The 21,847-nt window shown below is 36.4% G+C and overlaps 1 protein-coding gene across 1 annotated transcript in view; it reads left to right on the top strand.

Moving 5' to 3' along the window:
• Window positions 1-1,112: 1,112 nt before the first annotated feature.
• Window positions 1,113-21,847, top strand: part of LOC113225236 (T-cell receptor-associated transmembrane adapter 1) — a 33,875-nt gene continuing 13,140 nt past the window's right edge. The window contains exons 1-3 of the mRNA XM_026456742.1: window positions 1,113-1,345; window positions 9,055-9,165; window positions 17,273-17,309. Coding sequence (XP_026312527.1) covers window positions 1,339-1,345; window positions 9,055-9,165; window positions 17,273-17,309 — 155 coding nt within the window. The 5' untranslated portion in view covers window positions 1,113-1,338. The remainder of the gene's footprint in view (window positions 1,346-9,054; window positions 9,166-17,272; window positions 17,310-21,847) is intronic.

The following is a 21,847-nucleotide window of genomic DNA, read 5'->3' as shown; positions in this document are numbered from 1 at the left end:
GCTATGTAGTTTTTCCAAATATATTTGTCGAGGAAACACTTGTCTTCTGAGTTTCTTAAAGGCCGAGCGTTCTATGGAACATACTTTAAAAATGCCTTTTAAAGAAGATTAGACCAGAGAATCTCCAAGGTGTCTTTCAGTTTTACAGCCTCTGAGTCAATGAGTCACCAAAAAATATTTGAGGGGAAGTGATTGAAATGGAAAAATTTGTTAGTGTTTAGCTAGCTTCGTCCAAAGGATAAGATGCACTGTATTTTGCTTACTAGGGAGTTATTTTCTACAATGGAGGAAAAAGAAAGCACAAGCCACTCATTGTTTTGTTTTTTCAATCACTGAGAGTATTTATTGAGACCTGCAACATGCCGGTGTGCATAATTCTAGTTATGAAATTGTAATAATGAATAAGATAGATTCTATTCCATATGAGTTTCTGAAAGCATCGTCCAGAACATCTATATTAAAATAGTTTATCATATACAATCTATGTAATTTAAAATGCACTCAGAAAATCTGCTTGTTAAAGTGCAGATTCTAGTGCTTCATCCTGAATAGTCTGATTCAGATGGGCCCAGGATTTTAAACTAGCATCATATAGCATACTTATGTACACCAGCATGTAAGAACTGCTGCTATTAAGACTCTGGAGTGGTGGTTGAGAGCAGGAGCTTGTTGTCAGGTGGCTCTATATTGGACAGAGAAACTCATGATGACAAGGTGAGGACTGTCAGGAAATAAGGCAGGCATCTAGCCTCCCATTAAGAGAAAGTATAGAAGGCAACTGATACATACTAAGTGCCCAAAAAATATTAACTCCCTGTCCTCCATCATGGCTCAAGAAAATACAATAGCTGGGCACACCCAGGGGTTGCTTACTATTTACTCATCAGTTTAGTGTATCTTATTTTGTTTCCATGTGAATTTACTTGTGAAGAGATGACTGGATTCTCTCCAGAGATAGGAAGATCCCTCCTAGTTTAATTCATACCTTTATTTATTTATTTTTCAATTAGACTCAGGTATTGATAAAAATTCAAATGTCAGATTACAAAGGCATGTGGGATTTTTCTTCCCATGTTACACAATTTAAGTCAACCGTTTTCAGATCAAAACTCAAGACACCTCCCTCACATTTCCTGTTTGTAACTGAAACAAAGTACACACAAAAGATTTTAAGAAACAGAGGAGAAAAGAATCTGAGGCACAGATAAAGATAAGTTTTACTGTCATGCTGCTTTTAACATAACATAGCAACATTACCTACGAAAGAAGTTTGTAGGAGGATTTTTAATCTATATATTTGTCTTATGGCTAGATAAAGATTTCTCTAAAAAAAGAAGCATGTCAGGTAAGTGGCATTTTAAATGTTTTTGTTCCATTTGTGTGTCTAAAAATTCACTTAATAATTTCTAAGTCCTAATGAGAAGACCCTTAGTATTCAGAAAGTAGTTATTTTTAAAATGTTGGATAACTTTTAGTATAATTAAAATATGTTTTGAAACATGTTAATGAGTATAAGTTGACATTTTTCTTTTGAAAGAAAAATGTGGACATTGTTTTAGAATGTAAATCTAATTACAGCTGTTCAGTAAGCGTTCACTGATAATTATGCCATGTGAAGTACTTGTTATTTTTAAAGAAGCTTTTGTTGACTATGTGTATTCCTCTTTAGTTTAGTTTAGCTATTAAACAGGATAGGTGTAAGTCTAATTCCTCAGAGATTAGGCACTATAGTATTTTCTAGAAAGCAATGCAATTGTCAACATTCAGAGAGATGACAATTTTGAAAAGGCCAGTGAAAATTCAATTGCTGTGCGATTCACCATGAGGGTTGGATCCATATTGATTGCTGTTGTGAATCCATGTTGATGGTTCATTCCTCCTGTATTCTTTTATGTACTTTTAATTTATTAAATAAACATCTTTTTGTTGCAAAAGAAGACATGAATATTATGTAATGTGAGAGAACTGTGAAATATATATTAAAAATTCATACATATTTTCCATCACCTTAAAAACACAAAATATGTTGTATTTCCTTTCAATTTTTGTTTATATACATTCTACATGTTTGCTTTACATAACTGAAATGATAATGTACATAATATATCCAACTTTTTTCACTAACATAACCATGTCCCTTTTTAATATAACTTCTGCCTGATCATTTTAAATGAATGCACAAAAATGACATCTATTCAGTTATAGTTTAGTCATTTGTTTATTGCTGAACATTTATGTTGTATATAGGTTTTTTTTTTTTTTTTTTTTTTGAGACAGTCTCTCTTTGTCACCAGGCAGGAGTGCAGTGGCGCAATCTTGGCTCACTGCAACCTCTGCCTCCCAGGTTCAAGCGATTCGCCTGCCTCCCGAGTATCTGGGTCTACAGCCGCGCACCACCATGCTTGGCTAATTTTTGTATTTCTAGTAGAGACGGGGTTTCACAGTGTTGGCAAGGATGGTCTCGATCTCTTGACCTCGTGATCTGCCTGCCTTGGCCTCCCAAAGTGCTGAGATTACAGGCGTGAGCCACCATGCCCAGCCCTGTTGTACACAGTTTTTAAAAATATTTTTATATGTCAGAAAGATGAATAACTCTATAGCTTTTTCCATAGTAAGGGTTATTTTCTCAGAAAAACTTTCTAGAACTGAAATTACTAAGAGATTACGAGCATTTTAAATCTCATTATTGCCAAATTGCTTTCCCAAGAGTGATGCCAATTCCCTCTCATTCTAGCAGTGCTTCTCCCTCACAAGCTGATCTTGTTTAAAAAATCTTCACTAATTTCATAAGCACAACATGCTAACTCATTGTTTAATACGCATTACTTTGATTATAATGAGGTTGAACATTTTTGCATGGATTTTTAAACTGTTTATAACTCTACCATTTGCGATAGTTTGATTACATCTTTTGCTTAAGTATTATGCTTATAGTACCTTTAATACCAATTTGTATAGGCCAGCTATGGAGTAAAGATTGCATATATTATAATTTCTGTGAATTGGCTTCCATTGTTCTGTTTGACGGATCTTACAATCAATTGATTACATAAATCACACAGGGACCATAAGCTGACATACAATTTTCATACCTCTCCTTTTCTTTACCAGTTCATACTTTAGCAAAGAACAAAAACAAGTGTCTCCATTTTTCTAGTGCCCTGCAAGAAATGAACACAGCATTACTAAGTATAATTGCCATGAGCTGATGATGATGGGGAACTAAGAAAGCATGGGAAGGCCAAAGACAGTGAATATGACATTCAACTATTTTCGGGACTAATTAATTATAAATTTAGAAGAGATATGGTAACATTTCCTCCACAGATTTTGTAGTTCAGACTTCCCCTTTGGGTTTAATACAGGAGCTCCTCCATCATCAGTTGAGAACTTTTACAATTTCACAGAAGAGATGCAAAGACAAAGTTTTTAAAAGCCTCACAGGTATTAAAAGTCAAAACAAAACAAAATTTCACATGAAAGAAGAGAATCAGATGATAGTATTTTTTATATTTAGATAGGTAAAATAAAAAATAAAATAAATTTGAACACACGCAAAAGAATACTTATTTCTAGTTAAGTAAAACTATGTATGAGAACAAAAACCCAAGTATTTTCTTTTTTCCTACCTATATGCCTGTAGTCACTGCATTATCCACAATGTTCTAGTATCATAATTCCTGCTGTGTTTCTGCATCTACATAAAATCAATATTAATGGAATCAAATGGTGAAAACAAGTCCTTTGGTCTATCATTAATTTAAATAATGATTCACAATTTAGTTTACTCATCTTCATTTTTTTAAAAAAAGGAGTCTCAATTTTCTTTACTCAGTTTTATCTTCTCTTGAGCCTCATCACCTTTTGAGAACAATGAAATCCTTTCTTTTAGAGACTGGGTGGGACTAACTTGTAAATTATCTTTTAAACTCAGATGGGTCAAAGACAATGTTTCTCCATTTAATTTAGGTAATATTATGAGTTGGGCAGTGTTTTTAAGAAAAGTCAATCCAGGAAAGACTGTCAATTAAAGATCACAGTTCCAAGTAATAAATGTCCACAAATTGCTAGTGAATAAGAGAAATCATTACTGGGCACTTTTCCAGACATTTTTGATTACACGTAATCTTCTCAGCATTTCAGAATTAAAGGGAAGAGATGACAAAATTAATAGGCCTTCTTGAAATATTAAAAGAAACATAATAAAGTATTTTATTGGATGAAACTTTCCACACAACCATGCCATCTTCAGAGGATCTTACTAAGGTTCTCCTCAAATAAACAATAAGTACACATATAAATGGAGTCACTAAATACAGAGAAAGACAGGTTCATCTACAGCAGCACTTTAATCTCAGTAGAATTTCTGAGGTTTACCAATCTCAGGTAAAGTTTAATTGCAGAAGCAACGAAGACTCTAGCATTGGAGGTATCATAATTTACTCTCTTCTGCCCTCCACCTTACTTTCACATTTATACTTTCTTCAATTAAATTAAGTAAAGTGTTGATTGAGGGGACATGATGTGCTAGGAAGAGGTAGCCTTAATGTAACACAGATGAAGATATGAACTCCAGGGTTACAATTGTCTTAGTGAGGTTCAGTGATTTGCACACAACCAGCCACACAACTAGTGACTACTCTCATTCCCTTTTCCACAGTTTGAAAATAGGTAATCCAAAGCTAATATTGCTATTTTCTCTTTCTCCATCACAGCCCACTCCCCAATACACACCATTTACTTCTCAAATAACCCCCTGTTCATAATAGACACTTAAAGTCAGTGGATTTCAGATTTGCATTAAAGACAGCATGGTATTTTACTTGAAAGCCTGGAACTGATTTGAGAGCCCCCTCCTGTGCTAGTATCCATGATTCAAATGTCTTTTATTGTGGGATGATGGGCAGTGGTTGGGATTGTGGGTGTAGTGATGATGTGTCACATTCAAAAAATCATCAAGAATGTGCCTTATTTAGTACCAACCACCACCATGGTAAGAAAAACTTGTTTTATAAGTAGATCCATGGGGATCATAATATTGCTATTGAGATTTCTGGGTGCCTAAAATAAATCTACACATTCATGGAATGCAAAGAGATGTTCATTGCTCTGACAGAGTTTACAAGCCAAGGAAAACCATTAAGAGAAGCTATATGCTGTAATATAATACTATAAACTCATACACTTGTCTCAGTTAAAGACAGCCTGAAGTAAAAACAATTAAGGCATTATATTTATTGCTTTTCCTATTGTTAATTGTTTAAGTAAAGGCTTCTGTGTAAATCAAATCTGCCAGCAGAAAGACATTATATTTGCTTAGCTGGGTTTCCTTCCAGAACACATGCAAATTGTGAATTTCAAAGACAGTGCCTGCCAATTACTGTTGGCTTTAAGGGAGTCAGAGGTTTCATAATTAAACCCACCACTATTAGCCCCTGGTAGTTGGAAGCTGGAGAGAAACTTAAATCATGATTTTCCTAGCTGCCATTGCCTCTCTGATAATTTCTCAAAGCCTTTGGCTTTTTAACAGTGTAAACAGCTGAATTCAAATTGTGTGGGAGTTTTTAAAAATTGATCAAAGCTATACAAATGAAAGTAGTTACAATTAAAGAATATTGATACTAAAGGTTACACTTGTTGGGCAAAAAATTTTAAGCACTTCATGCATCCAATATTCTAAGAGGCACTGTTGGTACTAAGTAGATACCCACAAGAGCATGGAAATATTTATACTGTGTATTTAGCATTACTGGGTAAGGGGAGATATAAAGTGTGTGTGTGTGTCTGTGAGTGTGTGTACGTTTATGCAGACCTGAATTCAAGTTGAAAATTTCCACCATTATCTACTTATGTCTACTCTTCTCATGTGTGTGCATTGGTTTTCGAAATGGGGGTATTTATTGTTGGCAATCAAAAAATCATGAAAGATATTAAGAATGTCATAAAATACAAAGCCTCTAAATAAAAATCTTCCTGTTTAAAATGTATATAATACTATTTTTAAAAACTTGGAAAACAGAAGTCTTAGGAATTATGGACCCCAAAAGCAGAGGAAACCAGAGACCATGTGAAACTACATCACACATACCTAAACTACTCCCCAATATTAGAATTTAGATTGTGTTTTAAAAGGCCTCCAGGTGGTTGTGTGGGGCAAATTTACTCTAACAGTAAATGACAAAACACAACCCTAAAGAAATGTACAGTGTGACCCAAGTTTTTGCCTTAGTGTCTCTGACATATTTCATGAAAATTATTAGGACTTTCCCAAAAGCTTTCAGTGTAGCATACAGGCTTGTGATATTGATTAGGTTGTTTCTTTGTAGCTGAGAGTCAAATTATCTTCTTATAGCAATTAATGGACTAATACAACTATTTCAATTCTCTTTAATTGGAAAGGAGAAAGCAAAACTTCTATTTGGAATATAATTTTGTCCAAATGATTGGATGATTTATAGCTAGATTCAGTGCAATTTAAAAAATAAGATTAGGGCTTTCTGTTTACTTCCTTGAAGTATGATTGGTTATATTGTACTATATTTTATTTATTCAAACCATAACTATGTATTGAGTATATACTAAATGCTACATGTTATGGGAAATGGAAAGAAAAAATGTTAAGTAGAAAGGAGATTGATTTTTATTAGTGTTCCCAAGGGTGGTAAATGCTAGAGATTTATTATTATTTTCCATGTATTTATTTACCCCTCCCCCAGAAAAAGGGGTATTAGAAATAAGTGTAACAGTATAAAAGATATCCCAATAAGTCAAGGTGAAGAGAAAATAAGGAAAAAGGGATATGATTAGTTCACAAAAATGAGTGTCATAAAGTTCTGGAGATTTGCTTAAAGTAGATTGTGTATCAAAGACAGACAGATGATCAAGTACAATATTCACATGGGACATAATAGCAAAAATGTGCCAGTTCTTAAGGAAATCCCCAGGCCTTTGTATTTGAGATGCTATGGGATGTATTAAATAATATCTTCCAGTTCATAGTATCCCTGAAATTAATGTATTCAATGGAGAGTTTCATACGGCTGGTTCTTTTTCTTAAAACATGTTTTATTTTGTCCTGAGAACAAAGGCCCAAATGTGGAAAATTGAAGCAAATAAGAAAGAGCAACAGAGAATTTTAAATTTTATTTTCTGACTACAACATGAAGTTCAACTCTCTGTTGCCATTTTAGGCAGATTGTATGCTTTAATGGTTGGTGAGATGGAAGCAGTCTTGACATTCCCTTAAGAAATTTTGAAAACATAACTGGGACATGTCCCAGAATAGAAAATTATCAAAGTCTATTTTACTTCCATATGAGTAGATCCAGGTAGTTTCACACAGGCAAGGTCAAAATAATCTTTCCGAAATCAATTTCTCATCCTTTCAGCATTTGATGAGTGAATGAACAAGGTCCCAAAGTATATACTATAGAAATTGGATGCAATAATTATAGCTTGCACTATGTCTAAAGCAGGGTTACAAGTCCAATTTAGCCAAAGGTAAATTATTACTGCATCCATTAAATGCTTAATTTTAACCAATGCGACTCCCTGGTCAACTCTAATAAATTAATTATAAAATGTGTTTGTAGGGAAGTTGTTCTATACTATATTATGTTATATTATATAATTGTCATTGTACAATGTACAGTCATGTGCTATGTAACAATGTTTTGGTCCAGCTGGGCTCGATGTCTCGTGCCTGTAATCCCAGCACTTTGGGAGGCCGAGATGGGTGGATCACTTGAGGTCAGGGGTTCGAGACCAACCTGACCAGCATGGTGAAACCCTGTCTCTACTACAAACACAAAAATTAGCTGGGCGTGGTGGTGCATGCCTGTAGTCCCAGCTACTTGGGAGGCTGAGACAGGAGAATTGCCTGAACTTGGGAGATGGAGGTTGTAGTGAGCCGAGATCCTGCCACTGCACTTCAGCCTGGGTGAAAGAGCAAGACTCCATCTCAAAACACACACACACACACACACACACACACACACAAAACAGTGTTTTGGTCGATGATTGACCACATATTTTATGGTGGTCCCATAAGATTATAATGGGGTTGAAAAATGTTTATCATTTAGTGACATCATAACTGTTGGGATGTCATAGTACAATGCATTACTCATATGTTTATGGTGATGCTGGTGTAAACAAACCTACTGTGCTGTCAGTTGTAGAAAAGTATAGCACATACAATTATGTACAGAATAATTGGTAATGATAATAAATGACTATATTACTGGTTTATGTATTTACTATACTATGCTTTAATCATTACCTTAGAGTATACTTCTACTTACAAAAAAAGTTAACTGTAAAACAGCCTCAGGTAGGTCCTTCAGGAGGTATTCCAGGAGGCACTGTTATAGGAGATGACCTCTCCATGTGTGTCATTGCCCCTGAAGACCTTTTAATGGGACAAGATGTGGGGGTGGAAGACAGTAATACTGATTATTCTGACCCTGTGTAGGCCTAGGGGAAAGAGAAGTGTAATTAACTTTCCACTTTTCATTCATGGGGCTCTACATAGTATGAGAAAAGCTCCCTGTGGCCAATCTTAACAAAACTGGGCTCCAGAATTATTGTTTTATCCCAACACATCGTATTCTATACTACTGAGATTAATGGAAGAGAACAGGCAATTTTCTGTAAATAAGAAAAGCATGTATGGTTATAGTCTGAGGATTAAAGAAAGGTGAAAAGTATAGCAAATTAGAATTCTTGGTAATTTGAATGTTGTTGCTTTTTGAACAAAAGTTTTTTGATCAGTCACCACTTGTCACCTTGTAGTAGCTACATAAAAAAGTCGTTTATTTCATAAACATTCAAAATGTGAGAAACTTGAATCCTTTTGCCCATGCTGAATTCAGCGACTTAACACCAACACCCACTTTGAAAACTGAAAAAAGTTATGCATATTAATTTCTTTCCTGGTAGAGAATGTGTCCTTCATTATGAATAAACACAACAGCTTTAATCATGGCAATAGCCAGACCAAAACAAATGGGTAAGCAGCTATTGTATTATGTGTATGTGTATTTTAATTTCCAGGAAACTCTGGGTGCCCCTTTTTCCTCTGGGGACTTCTGGCATTGCTGGGCTTGGCTTTGGTTATATCACTGATCTTCAATATTTCCCACTATGTGGAAAAGCGACGACAAGGTAAGACATTTTGACAGATTTCACATGGTACCTGCTTGAATGGAGACTATGGAGTCACTGGAAAACCTATGGAAGCAGACAATGTTATGAAATGTCATTCAACAGGATATTTTTATCTATAGAAAATCTATTTGCTAATTTTTCTCACCCAAAGGGTTCTTTTATTTAAGAATGCAATCATATTAGAAATGTGAAAAAATTATCCAATTTAGGAACTCTGCTTTACGGTGTAGAGTGGGAAGGGATTATCCTGGTAAATATGTTTTTCCTCCTCCAATTGAAAACCCTATGAAATTGTAGTCTATGCTGGGGCAGCCATCAAGGTTCTCTCTGATACAAAATAAACACAGGGAAGTCTAGCTCTTCAAGATTCCATTGAAGACAACTTAATCTCCTCAGGATCAGTCAGGCATTCTCAAGTGCAACACACAGGAGCGGGGTCAGAAGACGACTGGGAAAGGGATAGATTGAACCATGGGCTTGCTGTCAAACACTCCCAGAGTCTAGTAGAGGTCAAGAGTATCTGCCACCGTCAGCTTTGCTTTTTCAACATGCTGGGTATAAGTTTTAACCACGTGGCTTTCAATCTGCATATGCCACAACTGAAATGGTCTAAAGTCTAGCCGATGGCACAGCCTTTGTATGCTGTAGGCATCCAATTCACGTTGAACATGCATGGATCCATGCTGAATCCATTACATGTTGAATACGTATGGATGGATGGGAGAATGAAAGTTCAACTATTGCTGGAAGGTATCATTTTTTTTTTTTTTTTTTTTTTTTTTGAGACAGGATTTTGCTCTGTCGCCCAGGCTGGAATGCAGTGGCTTGATTAACTCACTGCAGCCTCAAACTTCTGCACTCAAGCAATCCTCTTGCCTCAGCCTCTCAAGTAGCTAGAATTACAGGCATGTACAAACACACCCAGCTAATTTTCAGAATTTTTTTGTAGAGATGGGAGTCTCACTGTGTTGCCCAGGCTGGTCTCCTACCCTTGTTCTCAAGCCATCCTCCTGCCTTGGCCTCCCAAAACACTGAGATTACAGGTGTGAGCAACCACGCCCAGCCTGGAAGATGTGTAAATACCAAGAAACCTTCGGGGCAGGACATTTAAGTGGTAATAAAAGAAAAGAAAGGATAAATGGATTTCCTTTTAACAGAGGAAATGAAATAAAACTAAGTTAACAAAATTAACTTAGATACATGTGTCCAAGGAATATTGCATGGAGCTAATTTAGAACAATGGTCAGATTGCAGCAAATGTCCTTACTTCATTTAGAAATATCTTAAGCATTGATGATACTAATATAAAAATATGAAGAAGGGATTATTGTCATGCAGGTTTGAAAATAAAATGAGAGGTACTCGAAAATGGAGTGGTCTAGCTGAAGCCACACATCTATTCAATAGCAAAATCAATGATAAGTGTCCAGTTTTTCTAATTCTCTGTCCCAAAAGGTTTCTACCAGCACGTCCTATTTTGACATTGTTGACCAGTTGTCCTCAGCCAGAAACCCAACACTCTTTTTGGATCTCTGTTATATCAATTCTACGGCTAAGGTGAAACTTAATGACAAGTAATCCTTTTTCATTAGCAATGCTTTCAGTAAGTCTTTTAAAAATCAAATATATTTTCAAATAAACATAAACTTTATAAGTCAGATGTGTAAATGACCCACCATTCAAACATCTACAGTATCCCTCTTTTATAGATAAAAATGAGCTCAGAGTAGTACTTTGCTTTATATATCAAACTGGCTATTTTAACTTCTTCATGAAGATATCTTATAAATCCAGATAATATTATAGTCTGAATTACAAAAAAATATGTGAATTGAGATCTACAGAGAGTAAATAATTTAAGGTGACAACCAAGACAAGAACAGTAACCTGAATTAGTACCTCACTCCTTCATTGATTCCATTGATAATCCTTTTAAGATTGCTGAGGGGCCAGGTAACAGGTGGACACTGACATGTTTACCTTGAGCTCACTTGACTAACTTAAAAGTTATCTAGCAAATGTGACCTATTTACTTTCAACCTAAATAGTCAGTTTTTCAGTCATATGATTGCATTGAATTATGGATGTTAAGAACCACTTTTTATCAACATCATCAAGATCAAGACTGGTATAATTTCACTAATCTAGTACTTCCGCCCCAGAAGTATTCAGCTGTATTAGTCTTTTACAACTCATTGTAAATAGGTTTTACAATTCTCATTTTTGGTAGTTTGTGCATTGGGATTTATTTACCCACATCCACACCTTTTTGCCTCCATGCAAACTCCTTTGTGTAGTTGCTTATTATGGTAAGTTGACCACTGCAGAAAGACAATAGGCTTACTTTAAAAAGCAGCACCTTTGGTAGTTAAAAAAGCAGCGCCTGTAATCCTAGCACTTTGGGAGGTGGAGGTAGGTGGATCGCCTAAGGTCAGGAGTTCGAGACCATCCTGGCCAACATGGAGACACTCCATCTCGATGAAAATTACAAAAATTAGCTAGGCATAGTGGTGCACGCCTGTAATCCCAGGTACTCGGGAGGCTGAGGCAGGAGAATTGCTTGAACCCAGGAGGCAGAGGTTGCAGTGAGCTGAAATAGAGCCACTACACTCCAGCCTGGGTGAAAGAGCAGGACTCTGTCAAAATTCATCTTGCTATTTCATGACAGATTTTTTTCTTTTCAATTGTGCAAACTCTTACTGCCCCAGGCATGCCATAAATGGCTCTATTACCTAAGAGTAGTGTAATGGGAAAGAACATTTTTAAGAAAACAGCAAACAATAAATTGCATTCATTGATGTATTTTCTAAATAAATTTTGCTTCTCTCAATTGTTTTTAATAGTATACCTTTGAAGTAGACCTGATGTAAATTATAACTCTGCCTTCAATATTTAGCTGGGAGATCTTGTACAGGTAACGTAATTTCTCTGAGTTTCAGTTTCCTTATCTACAAGATGTAGAAAATACCATCTAGACCCTAGGGTTCTTATAAGAATTATACACACACACACACATACACACACACACACACACACACACACACACACACACAAAATCTTTCCATAGTGCTGGGGACTTAGTAGGTCAATCCTAGATCTGGCACAGCCCGTCACCATACCTGGTGACCCTGTTGCTTCCTTCCCTCTTTCCACAAATAAGTATTAAGGATCTACTATGGCTACATCTCATCCCATTTAATTTTCACATCTGTTATTTTGGTGAACATTGGTTTCTCTGGCTACTTTGCTGCTCCCACCATCCCTATGCCCCTCTAAGTCCTCTCCAGCTCCAACTTCACTTTCCTCATCTCTATATTATTTAACAAATCTGTACAATACCCTGAGCTTTAGCACTAACTGTTGTGGTCATGTAAGTCACATTCAGGCCATTTCAGAGAGTTTTCCGTAGGGTTTTATGGAATTGGTTCTAAACATTCGCTTATCACAAAACTTTTGATCTGAGCAGTAATGTGCCCTCCTTGGGTGGAACATACACTGGAACTTGCATTTTATTGGTGTGCAATTGATGTATTCATCAATGCTAAGAATGTCCTTTGTTCTTATCTCTCCTCCACCCTTTCTCTTTGCCCGAATTTCTCCTAACATCTTTTCCCAAGTATTAGTAATAGCTCTGCCATTCTTTTCATCCCATATGAACAAACAGAACTATCTTTGTTTCTAACCCAGATATTTCAGATATATTTCAGAACTGCTCTGCAAACAGTTCAGTTCCTTCCCAGTCTTTCTGAAGACGCCTTCCTGCCTTATTTCTCTTGGACAAACAAACTATAACAAAAGAGGTTCTATTGAATCGGGCAGCTTTTCTGCCACTTGGGCTGTGAATGCAATGCCCCTGTATCTAGCCTCATGTAACTTTTTATGTTTGTACCTTTGTGTTATTCTTTGTGGCTAAGAAACTTGCAAGATCTGACTCCACCTTGGTTAGTCAGTGAATAAGTTTTGCGGGTATAATAAATAGCGTTCAAAAGAAAATCTCCATTTCAGCAACAATACAATATCTGCACATTCAATCAGATAGACCAGATAAGCCTCCCCTTGATGTTTTCTGTAGCAGCTGGGTAGAAGCTTTGAAATGGAGTTCTCTCATTCTCCCTGAAATAAATCCTTCATTTTTATGTGACTCTTTGTTCAGATCTGTTCTTCAGGAGGATTATATTTGTTTCTTTTTCTGATAGGAGTGCATTAACTTTTTGCTTCTTTAAATCCAAAAACTATTCTTTGTTCAACTCTTCGTCTCGGGTTTGGAAAGAAGGTTAAGCAAGCGTATGGTTTGGTCATACATGAAAGTCCTATCAGTAGGAAGTTATGGCATCTTCACATTGAACATGCATCAGAGAAATTTTATTATGGAGTTTAAACTATGTGCTGTTGTCTATTCTTGTACGTAGGAGGGTTAACACTCTAAGAGGAAAAACATAAAAGCAAATATATTTGCATCGCACCCTCTCAACTACAAACCTGACCACAAGCGTTTGCATCTGAATCACCGGAGAGGATTATGAGAGCTCACCTAGTTCTTCCCACGCACAGTCTTGCACACTTCATTGCTTTACAGCAAAGCATACACTTTTTTTACTTTGCTAAATGTCATTGAAATCACCAGGCAGCTTTTAAATTAAGTCATGCCACTTATTTTTAAATAAACGTTTGAGCCTTCATGACAGAGCAAACTTTTCAGGAGCCTGAGCTTGCTGGCTTTTATTCTTAGCTGTAACTTCAGAACTTTTTATACTGCTCATTTAAAGAGATTATAACCTTCTTCTAGGAAGGACTGCAAAACAAAATTACCCAAGTACTGATGGCTCAGCTGCAGATTATACATTTGCATCCTAAGAGTAGCAGGGAATGGGGTGCCCTTGAACTTCTTAAATCCCATTTCAGGTGTTCCCTTTGTCCATTACTTGTTTTCTTTATTTTCCCCCCAAATTGGTTTAGTCCCTTTCCTTCCATCTAAACATCACATTATAATATTGTATCCTTTATATGGTTGCTTCTATTTCCTTTTTCCCACACAGTTTTTTGCCTTACTTTTTTTCTTTTTTTCCCCCTCCTGATAATACATTCAGCACATTTCCATTCTATATAGTTTGTTTGTTTGTTTGTTTGTTTGTTTGTTTATTTGAGACAGACTCTTGCTCTGTCACCCAGACTGGGGTGCAGTGGCACGATCTCAGCTCACTGCAACCTCTGCCTCCTGGATTCAAGCAATTCCCCTGCCTCAGCCTCCTGAGTAGCTGGGACTACAGGTGCATGACACCATGCCCAGCTAACTTTTTGTATTTTAGTAGCAATGGGGTTTCACCATGTTGGCCAGGATGGTCTCGATCTCCTGACCTCGTGATCTGCCCACCTCGGCCTCCCAAAGTGCTGGACTTACAGGCATGAGCCACTGCACCTGGCCATAGTTAGTTTTTATGTGTTACGCTAGTATTCTTTCTCAGCACCAGCGATCATACTTCAAGCACCTCCAACTGAAAAGTCCACATTATCTTTTAAAAATATTAGGCTGTTTGGGGAATTATTTTTACTCTATACCTACTTTTTCCTATTCTTATTAAGCAATGACTCTCTTCACTTTTGTTTTCAAATTTTTTGCTGATGTTTTCCCTTTTCTTTCAAATTAATGCTCAACTGGTGACTATTCTTTTGTCAAAGGTGAGATTTTAGTAATTTCATTTCAAATCAAGCATTCCTTGTAAATCTTTTAACTTTAAAATATCATGCCATCTTAATAATACCAGCCTGTTTTCAACTAACTCGTTCAATGAAACTTCCTGACTCAAATGAGTGCAATTAAATTCTGGCTTGTTATATAGTATGTATTTAGAATGTATGTATAATATTAATAACAAACTTTGCCATTAAAAATGTTTTTTACAGAAATTATTTCATTTACCTCTGACATGTACTCTGTGATGTAGGCATTATTGTCCCTACTTTGTGGATAAATTGAGACCAGAGTTTTAAAGTAATTTGCGTGTTGTCACAGGGCAAATGCATTCCAAAACTGGTACCAAATCCATGTCTTCTGATTCTTAACCCTGGATTTGTTCCATTATACATCAGGCTACCATTTGACTAAATTCTTATGCATCTACTTTAATTCCAGGCAAATCTGCAAAATAATTAGTGGCCTGAGTGTAAACATTTTCTTCACATAGAAGAAAATCAACATATACTTTATGTCATGTCTTATTTATCAGTTTACAATTTCCTGGTCTATATTAACTATTTTTTCTTTATATGCTTATTGATATTATTTACATTTCTCAGGTTTTTTTATTTTGCCGAATTTGTGCCTATTATGCAATATGTTTTAGACCTCTCTAGGCTTCTCCCACCATTTGTGTACACTCGTATTCACAAGACTAATATGAAAGTAGTTGAAAATAACTGCATCTTTTACATGCAGCTCATGGTAGAACATTTCCTCTGGGCTAGAAGTATGTTTCCGGCATATTCCAAGTCGAATACATTCATCACTTTTGGTCCCATAGCAGCTTAGTGCATCTGCAAAATCTTCCCTCATTTAGTCCTTCACAGAGTTCTTCCAAACACATTGACATGTCCATTTCATCCTGCAATATGATTACTTTCATAAATTGTTTCACTGATGTTTCTTTAACAGTTAATAAACTCTGAAGAATAACTCTACTTTGTTACACATACATTTAACTAAAATAAGTTTTGTACTTGTTTGGTGACTTACTGAATTATTTGAAAATGTTATTGCTATTTCCTTACTAATACAGTGTTTTCATATGTTCAAGTTGAAAGACAATCATTTGGTCACTATTTTCTCGTGGTTATTGTCAGAGAGTTAGATAATAGTGGTCTTTATTTTTACATGAATAGCTTTTTTGCAAAGTTTTGGTTTTTATTTAATGCCAGGTTGAAAAACAAGCCATTCAAACATAATAAACATTGTACTGTGTATGTGCATCTAGTTCAACAGCAAAGAAAATTTACTGATGAATGGATAATAATTTTCTATAATATTCATCTTAAGATTGTACCTTGAATATCCCTTAATTTTTCTCAATAATTCATTATTAATCTATTTCCTTCAATTAAAAAAATTCTTAAAACTATATTTGTTAAATAGCTTTTGAATTCTTATATTTAACCTAGAGGTAAAAATACTTTTATTTGGCTTTGAACAGCCTCATTCAAGGTTTAACAGTGAGTTGCTTACTGAGATTCATCACATAGTTTTTTTTTTTTTTTTGTATGTGTGGTTTTGTTGTCCTACAATACATCTCTGGTAAGTCTTGCCCTGGCAGACCAAAAATAAGCTTTTTTTTTCTACTGTTCTACTGTTTTGCTTAATTTTAGAGCCTGTGTTCCAACTTTTTCCGGGTCTCTTCTTTCTAGGACACTCATTTCTCCTTGCCACTCCTTTGTACCATGTGGATGAAATGGCATCATGATCAGAGCAACTTCCTTAATATCATTTTTATGTTGTTACTCATGCCAAGAAATGTTAAAAGTAGATATACAGATAGATGATTGATAGATAGATATATAGATAGATAGATAGATAGATAGATAGATAGATAGATAGATAAAAGAAAAGTCTCCTATTGATTTTTTTCATTTTTGGTAAGGAAGAAAAGCCTATTCAAACCACATGGGCAAAGATAAAAACTACAAGAATGCAGAGGTGTTTCATGGAACCCAAAGGCAGAAAGTACAGCCGTGCCCTGCAATGGACTGGAGCCACAAGGGAGGCAGGAAGGAAGGTTCCGGTTCTCTCTACTTAGTGTTTTCTGTGCATAAAACTGCCATGCATCCAGGCTGTACATTGTCTCCAAGCTGCACTGTTTCCATCCCAAATTACCAAGAAAGTTGATCTGGTTTTTCTTCAAATCATATAAATCTTTCTGTCTTGGTAATTTGGTAAAAGGCAAATCTGATTGGCCCAAGAGATCTTTAACCCTACTCCAATCAGAAGTGCCCTGAGAGCCTTGTTCAAATATATTAAGTGACATTGAGGCTAAGCTCCCCTCGGAACACACTTTAGAATATTTAACAAAGGTATGTCAACATTTCTTTTAACTTGTCTATTCTGAATATCTTTCAGATAAAATGTACAGCTACTCCAATGACCACATTCCCAGGTATGTTGTGATTGAGTCATGTATCATGATTCCCAACTAATAAGTGAAAGTAACAATGCTATATTGTTTAAAGATTTGGTTCATGGATATTGTACTTAGGTTAAAATAAAATGAAAAGTGAGTTTTAATTACTTTTACTTTCATCTAAAGATTAGAAGCTATAACATTATCTTTCCTAGTTATTTGCACACTGTGAGTCAACAAGAGAGCTGGTTGAAGGATAAAATGAGATTCTAACCTGGTAACTATAGAATTCTCATTAATTTCAGAGGCAGATATCCTAGATTATGATCCAGCTTAGATACAGAATTGTGCTACTCTTCAAAATCCATAGTAGAAAACAATCTGGCAACCTAATACAATTTATGATATGTATACACGGGCCAGGCATGGTGGTTCATGACTGTAATCCCAGCACTCTGGGAGTCTGAGGCAGACATATCACGAGGTCAGGAGATGGAGACCATCCTGGCTAACATGGCGAAACCCTGTCTCTACAAAAAATACCAAAAAAAAAAAAAAAATTAGTGGGGCGTGGTGGCACGTGCCTGTAGTCCCAGCTACTCAGGAGACTGAGGCAGGAGAATCACTTGAACCCAGGAGTCAGAGGTTGCAGTGAACCGAGATGGCACCACTGCACTGCACTCCAGCTGGGTGACAGAGTGAGACTCTGTCTCAAGGGAAAAAAAAAAAAAGATGTGTATACACATAGATGTATACAAGGATGCCTAGGCCTATGCTGTTTGTAAAGTTAATGTCAGTCAGTAGGGAAATGTGAAGTACAGATACGCTGAAAGAATATGCAGTTACAGATATAACTTATTCTCTTTAATAGTTAATGAGCTATGTGCAAAGACATTTGTATAGTAGTATACATTTTTTAAAAAAGATGGCATAAATCATAGTAAAGAAATTTTACTTTTTTGGGTGGTATATTCTGACCCAGATATGTCAATATATTGGAGATTTCTGTTTTAGGAGTTTAAAAAAAGTCTAAATAAAGAGAATTTCCTAGAGGGCTCTTCAAGACCTTTCTGAAATGGTAGACTGAAAAGTCTTTGAAAAACACAGAGCTTTCTCACTGGGTAGGATAAGATCATAAGCCTTTTTGGTCTCTTAAAGGTCTTTTTTTTTTTTTTTTAATTCTTTTTCCATGTGAAAATTTCTCCAGCAAGTATAAGATCTGGGCTGCAGGCACACCCCCTCACACACAAAATCTGCTTTTACGACTACTCTTAACATTGAATTCTTTAACATTAGATAATTTTCAAGTCATTAGTTTATATCAAGAATGATTTGCTTATCGCTCTTTTGGTTTCTTTTACAACACATAATGATGAAAATCCTGTATAACCACACAGTAAATGCTAATATCTTTGATGATCTATTTAATACTTATAATTTGCAGGGCAATTAAGATGCAATGTGATAGAAAGTCTTGTGATTTGATTATTTAGCTAAATTAGGTTGGTGGTTTAGGGATTAGGATGGGAGGAATGAGGGAAAATTGGTAAAATACCTGCCTCAAAGCAATCAGGCTCTTAGCTGTAGGGCAAATGTAAAAAAGAAGCTTTTATAGTATTTATTCATTCAACAAATATTCACTCAACAAATAGGCAGTGTGCTAGACAATTGCAAAATAAGTTTGCTGATTACCAATCCCAAGGGAGGATGTAAAATAGCAAAGGGTCATTACTGTGCCAACCACCAGGAGTAGGGGTCTGAGCACTTCAGCCCACTGTGTCTTGGGTTGCACATTTACTACTTTGCCTGAGCCTGGCGAGACAAAACACACCATGAGTTACATAAAGTGAGCTTATTACTTACCGATACTCATTAAAGGACAACCAAAGTCTAAGATACATTAGGAGCTAGTTCCCCAAGTTTCAGAAAAGCTGCCCAAGGTGGATGGAAACTCATTTTCCGGTTCCCCACCTGCACTGCAACTGAAGGACCCCAGAAAGCAGCCCACCTTTGGGTTTATCCCTAAGGCGCAACATGATATGCTGGACTAAAGCACTGAAGGATAACCTGTTTCTATGAGAAGACTAGAATAGAACCTAGGCTGTTTCAGCCGATTCTTCTTTATCTCTGAAGGTTGCATTTCCAGCACATTCTACAGTTATTTTTAAAAATTAGAAGTGAGAAAGGAAGGGCCAGTCTGATGTAAAGTCACTCAGATAACTGTGCTGCAACAACAAAGATACAAAGATGGAAAGGCGTGAATCTTTTCCTTAAGGATTTATAAAATAGTCTATTGTCTATTGTAACAAATCTCCAGTTAGGCAAAATTTGAATATACAATGCAAATTTTTTCTATAAAAAGGGGTTGATATTTTAATTCACAAGTTTATGTATATACTTTATATTTTGTCTATTTCTCTTGATTATGTGGTTTGGGAACCAAAATCACTTTTGTAAAGGGGCATGGAAGCTCCACAAACAAACCAATAAGCAAACTAAAAACTATCTCAATCCATTAAACGTTAAAACAGGGCAAGTGAAAATAAGGTCTATGTTTCTTGGGTGGGGCTTGCATTACTGATGCCTCTTCAGTTCCAACATGGTTTGTGGCCACAGAGGAAGGAAATAAACTTCCATCGCACTGAGTTCTCTGTTGCACTCTCTCCCCGCTCCTGTTCAATACTGGCTTATGTTGGAAGGGAAAGGAATTGCTTCTATCATCGTATTTCTCTGTTTCCCCATTCCCTGCCCTTCCTGCAATAGTAGTTCAGAAACATTATCACTTTAAGGAGACCGTAGCGTTTAAATCAAGCAGAAAGTCAAACAAATACACACTTTCTGCTATTTATCCTTGGGTCACTTTCTTTCTCATTTAAAACATAATTCTTGTCTTTTGGTTTGTGTTGGAAGGATAACACTATGAGACTATCATGGGTCTGAGATCCAGGCAATTCTGGATTTTAAACAGACTGGCAATTAGTGGATTCTCAGTCTTGGGGAAATAAGCATTGGTGAAATTTGGTTTTATCATTTGAAGAATAAGGTTTGTAATATAATACTTTATTTACGGAGGGTAGTTGACTAAAAAGCTGCCGCTTTATTGATTAAAAATTAATGTCTCTGAAAATTCCTGCCCACTTGCAGTATGTTCACACCCTCATTCAAGAAAGCAGGTCAGGTTCACAGTTACATTAAGCTTATCATGACTCCTCAGTTTTCAGAGTCTCTCTCAAAAAGCTTAGGACACATTTCCGGCAGCTTTTCATGAACTGCTTGTGGGGGACACTGGAGGTGCTTTTATCATAAAACATTAATTCAGCTCAGCTACTCTTCTACTTTCAGGTGATTTCTTGATTTTCTGGAGCTATGCAGGGTGGTGATCTTCTGTATTTCCCTTCTTTGCTAACTATGCTACCTAAATATAACTAGTCTCATCTGGCCTCTTGACCTGTTCTCAAGGTTGAGAATCCTGATGACAACAGAACTCTTGGACACCCTTCCCTGACATCTCAGACTTCCAAGTGGCTATGCAGTTGAGGCCTTCACTAGACCCAGAAGACGTGTCTCTATGTCTTCCAGCCTCCTGTTTGTTTCAATGTACAAATAATCATACCCCAAGCTCCAACCCTGTATAACTGCAAGAAGTCTGGTCCCTTTCCTAAGTAATTCTGAGAATCCTGGGGTTCCCCAAACCTTATTCTTGGCTACCCCCTTGTCACCTCTAGCTCCATCACTGCTCCCGGATTCTCTGTCATTTTAGAAATCATCATGCTGGCAGTTCTTTCCAGTATCCTTTCTGCCAAACTTTGGTGAAAGACCCTTCTTTTGAAGTGCTCTAAAGCACTGGGAATGTGAACTCATTGTGCTTAACAGACTTTATAAAGAAGTAAGCATATTAGAGAGGCACTTGAACACTAATCAACAGAATGAGAATTTAGTGTTGGATATCATGGCTGTGAGCATCCATTAACCATCACTTCAGAGACAACACTGCTGGATTCGCTTCTCAGCCTCAGTCACACGAAATAGTGCTAGGGTTTATACTCTTCCTCTGGATCAGGGTTCTCTATTTGGTGCCCTCCTACGCCAAGTTCAAGACATCTACACCCATATCACAGCCCATGCCAGAGAAAGCAAAAATGTAATAAGCATATATGCATCACTCTGCCAACGTTTCCTTTTTTCTTCTGCATTGTTACTTTTTCTGTCCCTTTTGTATCATTCCTACCAATATATAAACAGACTGTATTGTTTATACATTTAAAAAACTAACCATCTCCTTGAAACTAGATTGTGCGGTGGCTCATGCCTGTAATCTCAGCACTTTGGGAGGTCCAGGCGGGCAGATCATGAGGTCAAGAGATTGAGACCATCCTGGCCAACATAGTGAAACTCTGTCTCTACTAAAAATACAAAAATTTGCTGGGCATGGTGTCATGCGCCTGTAGTCCCAGCTACTCAGGAGAATCATTTGAACCCGGGAGGCGGAGGTTGCAGTGATCCAAGATCACACCACTGCATTCCAGCCTGGGCAACAGAGCAAGACTCCATCTAAAAAAAAAAAAAAAAAATGC

Source organism: Piliocolobus tephrosceles, unplaced genomic scaffold, assembly GCF_002776525.5.
Source record: "Piliocolobus tephrosceles isolate RC106 unplaced genomic scaffold, ASM277652v3 unscaffolded_19, whole genome shotgun sequence".
Taxonomy (NCBI): Eukaryota; Metazoa; Chordata; class Mammalia; order Primates; family Cercopithecidae; genus Piliocolobus; species Piliocolobus tephrosceles.
This window is presented reverse-complemented; position numbering and strand designations above follow the sequence as displayed.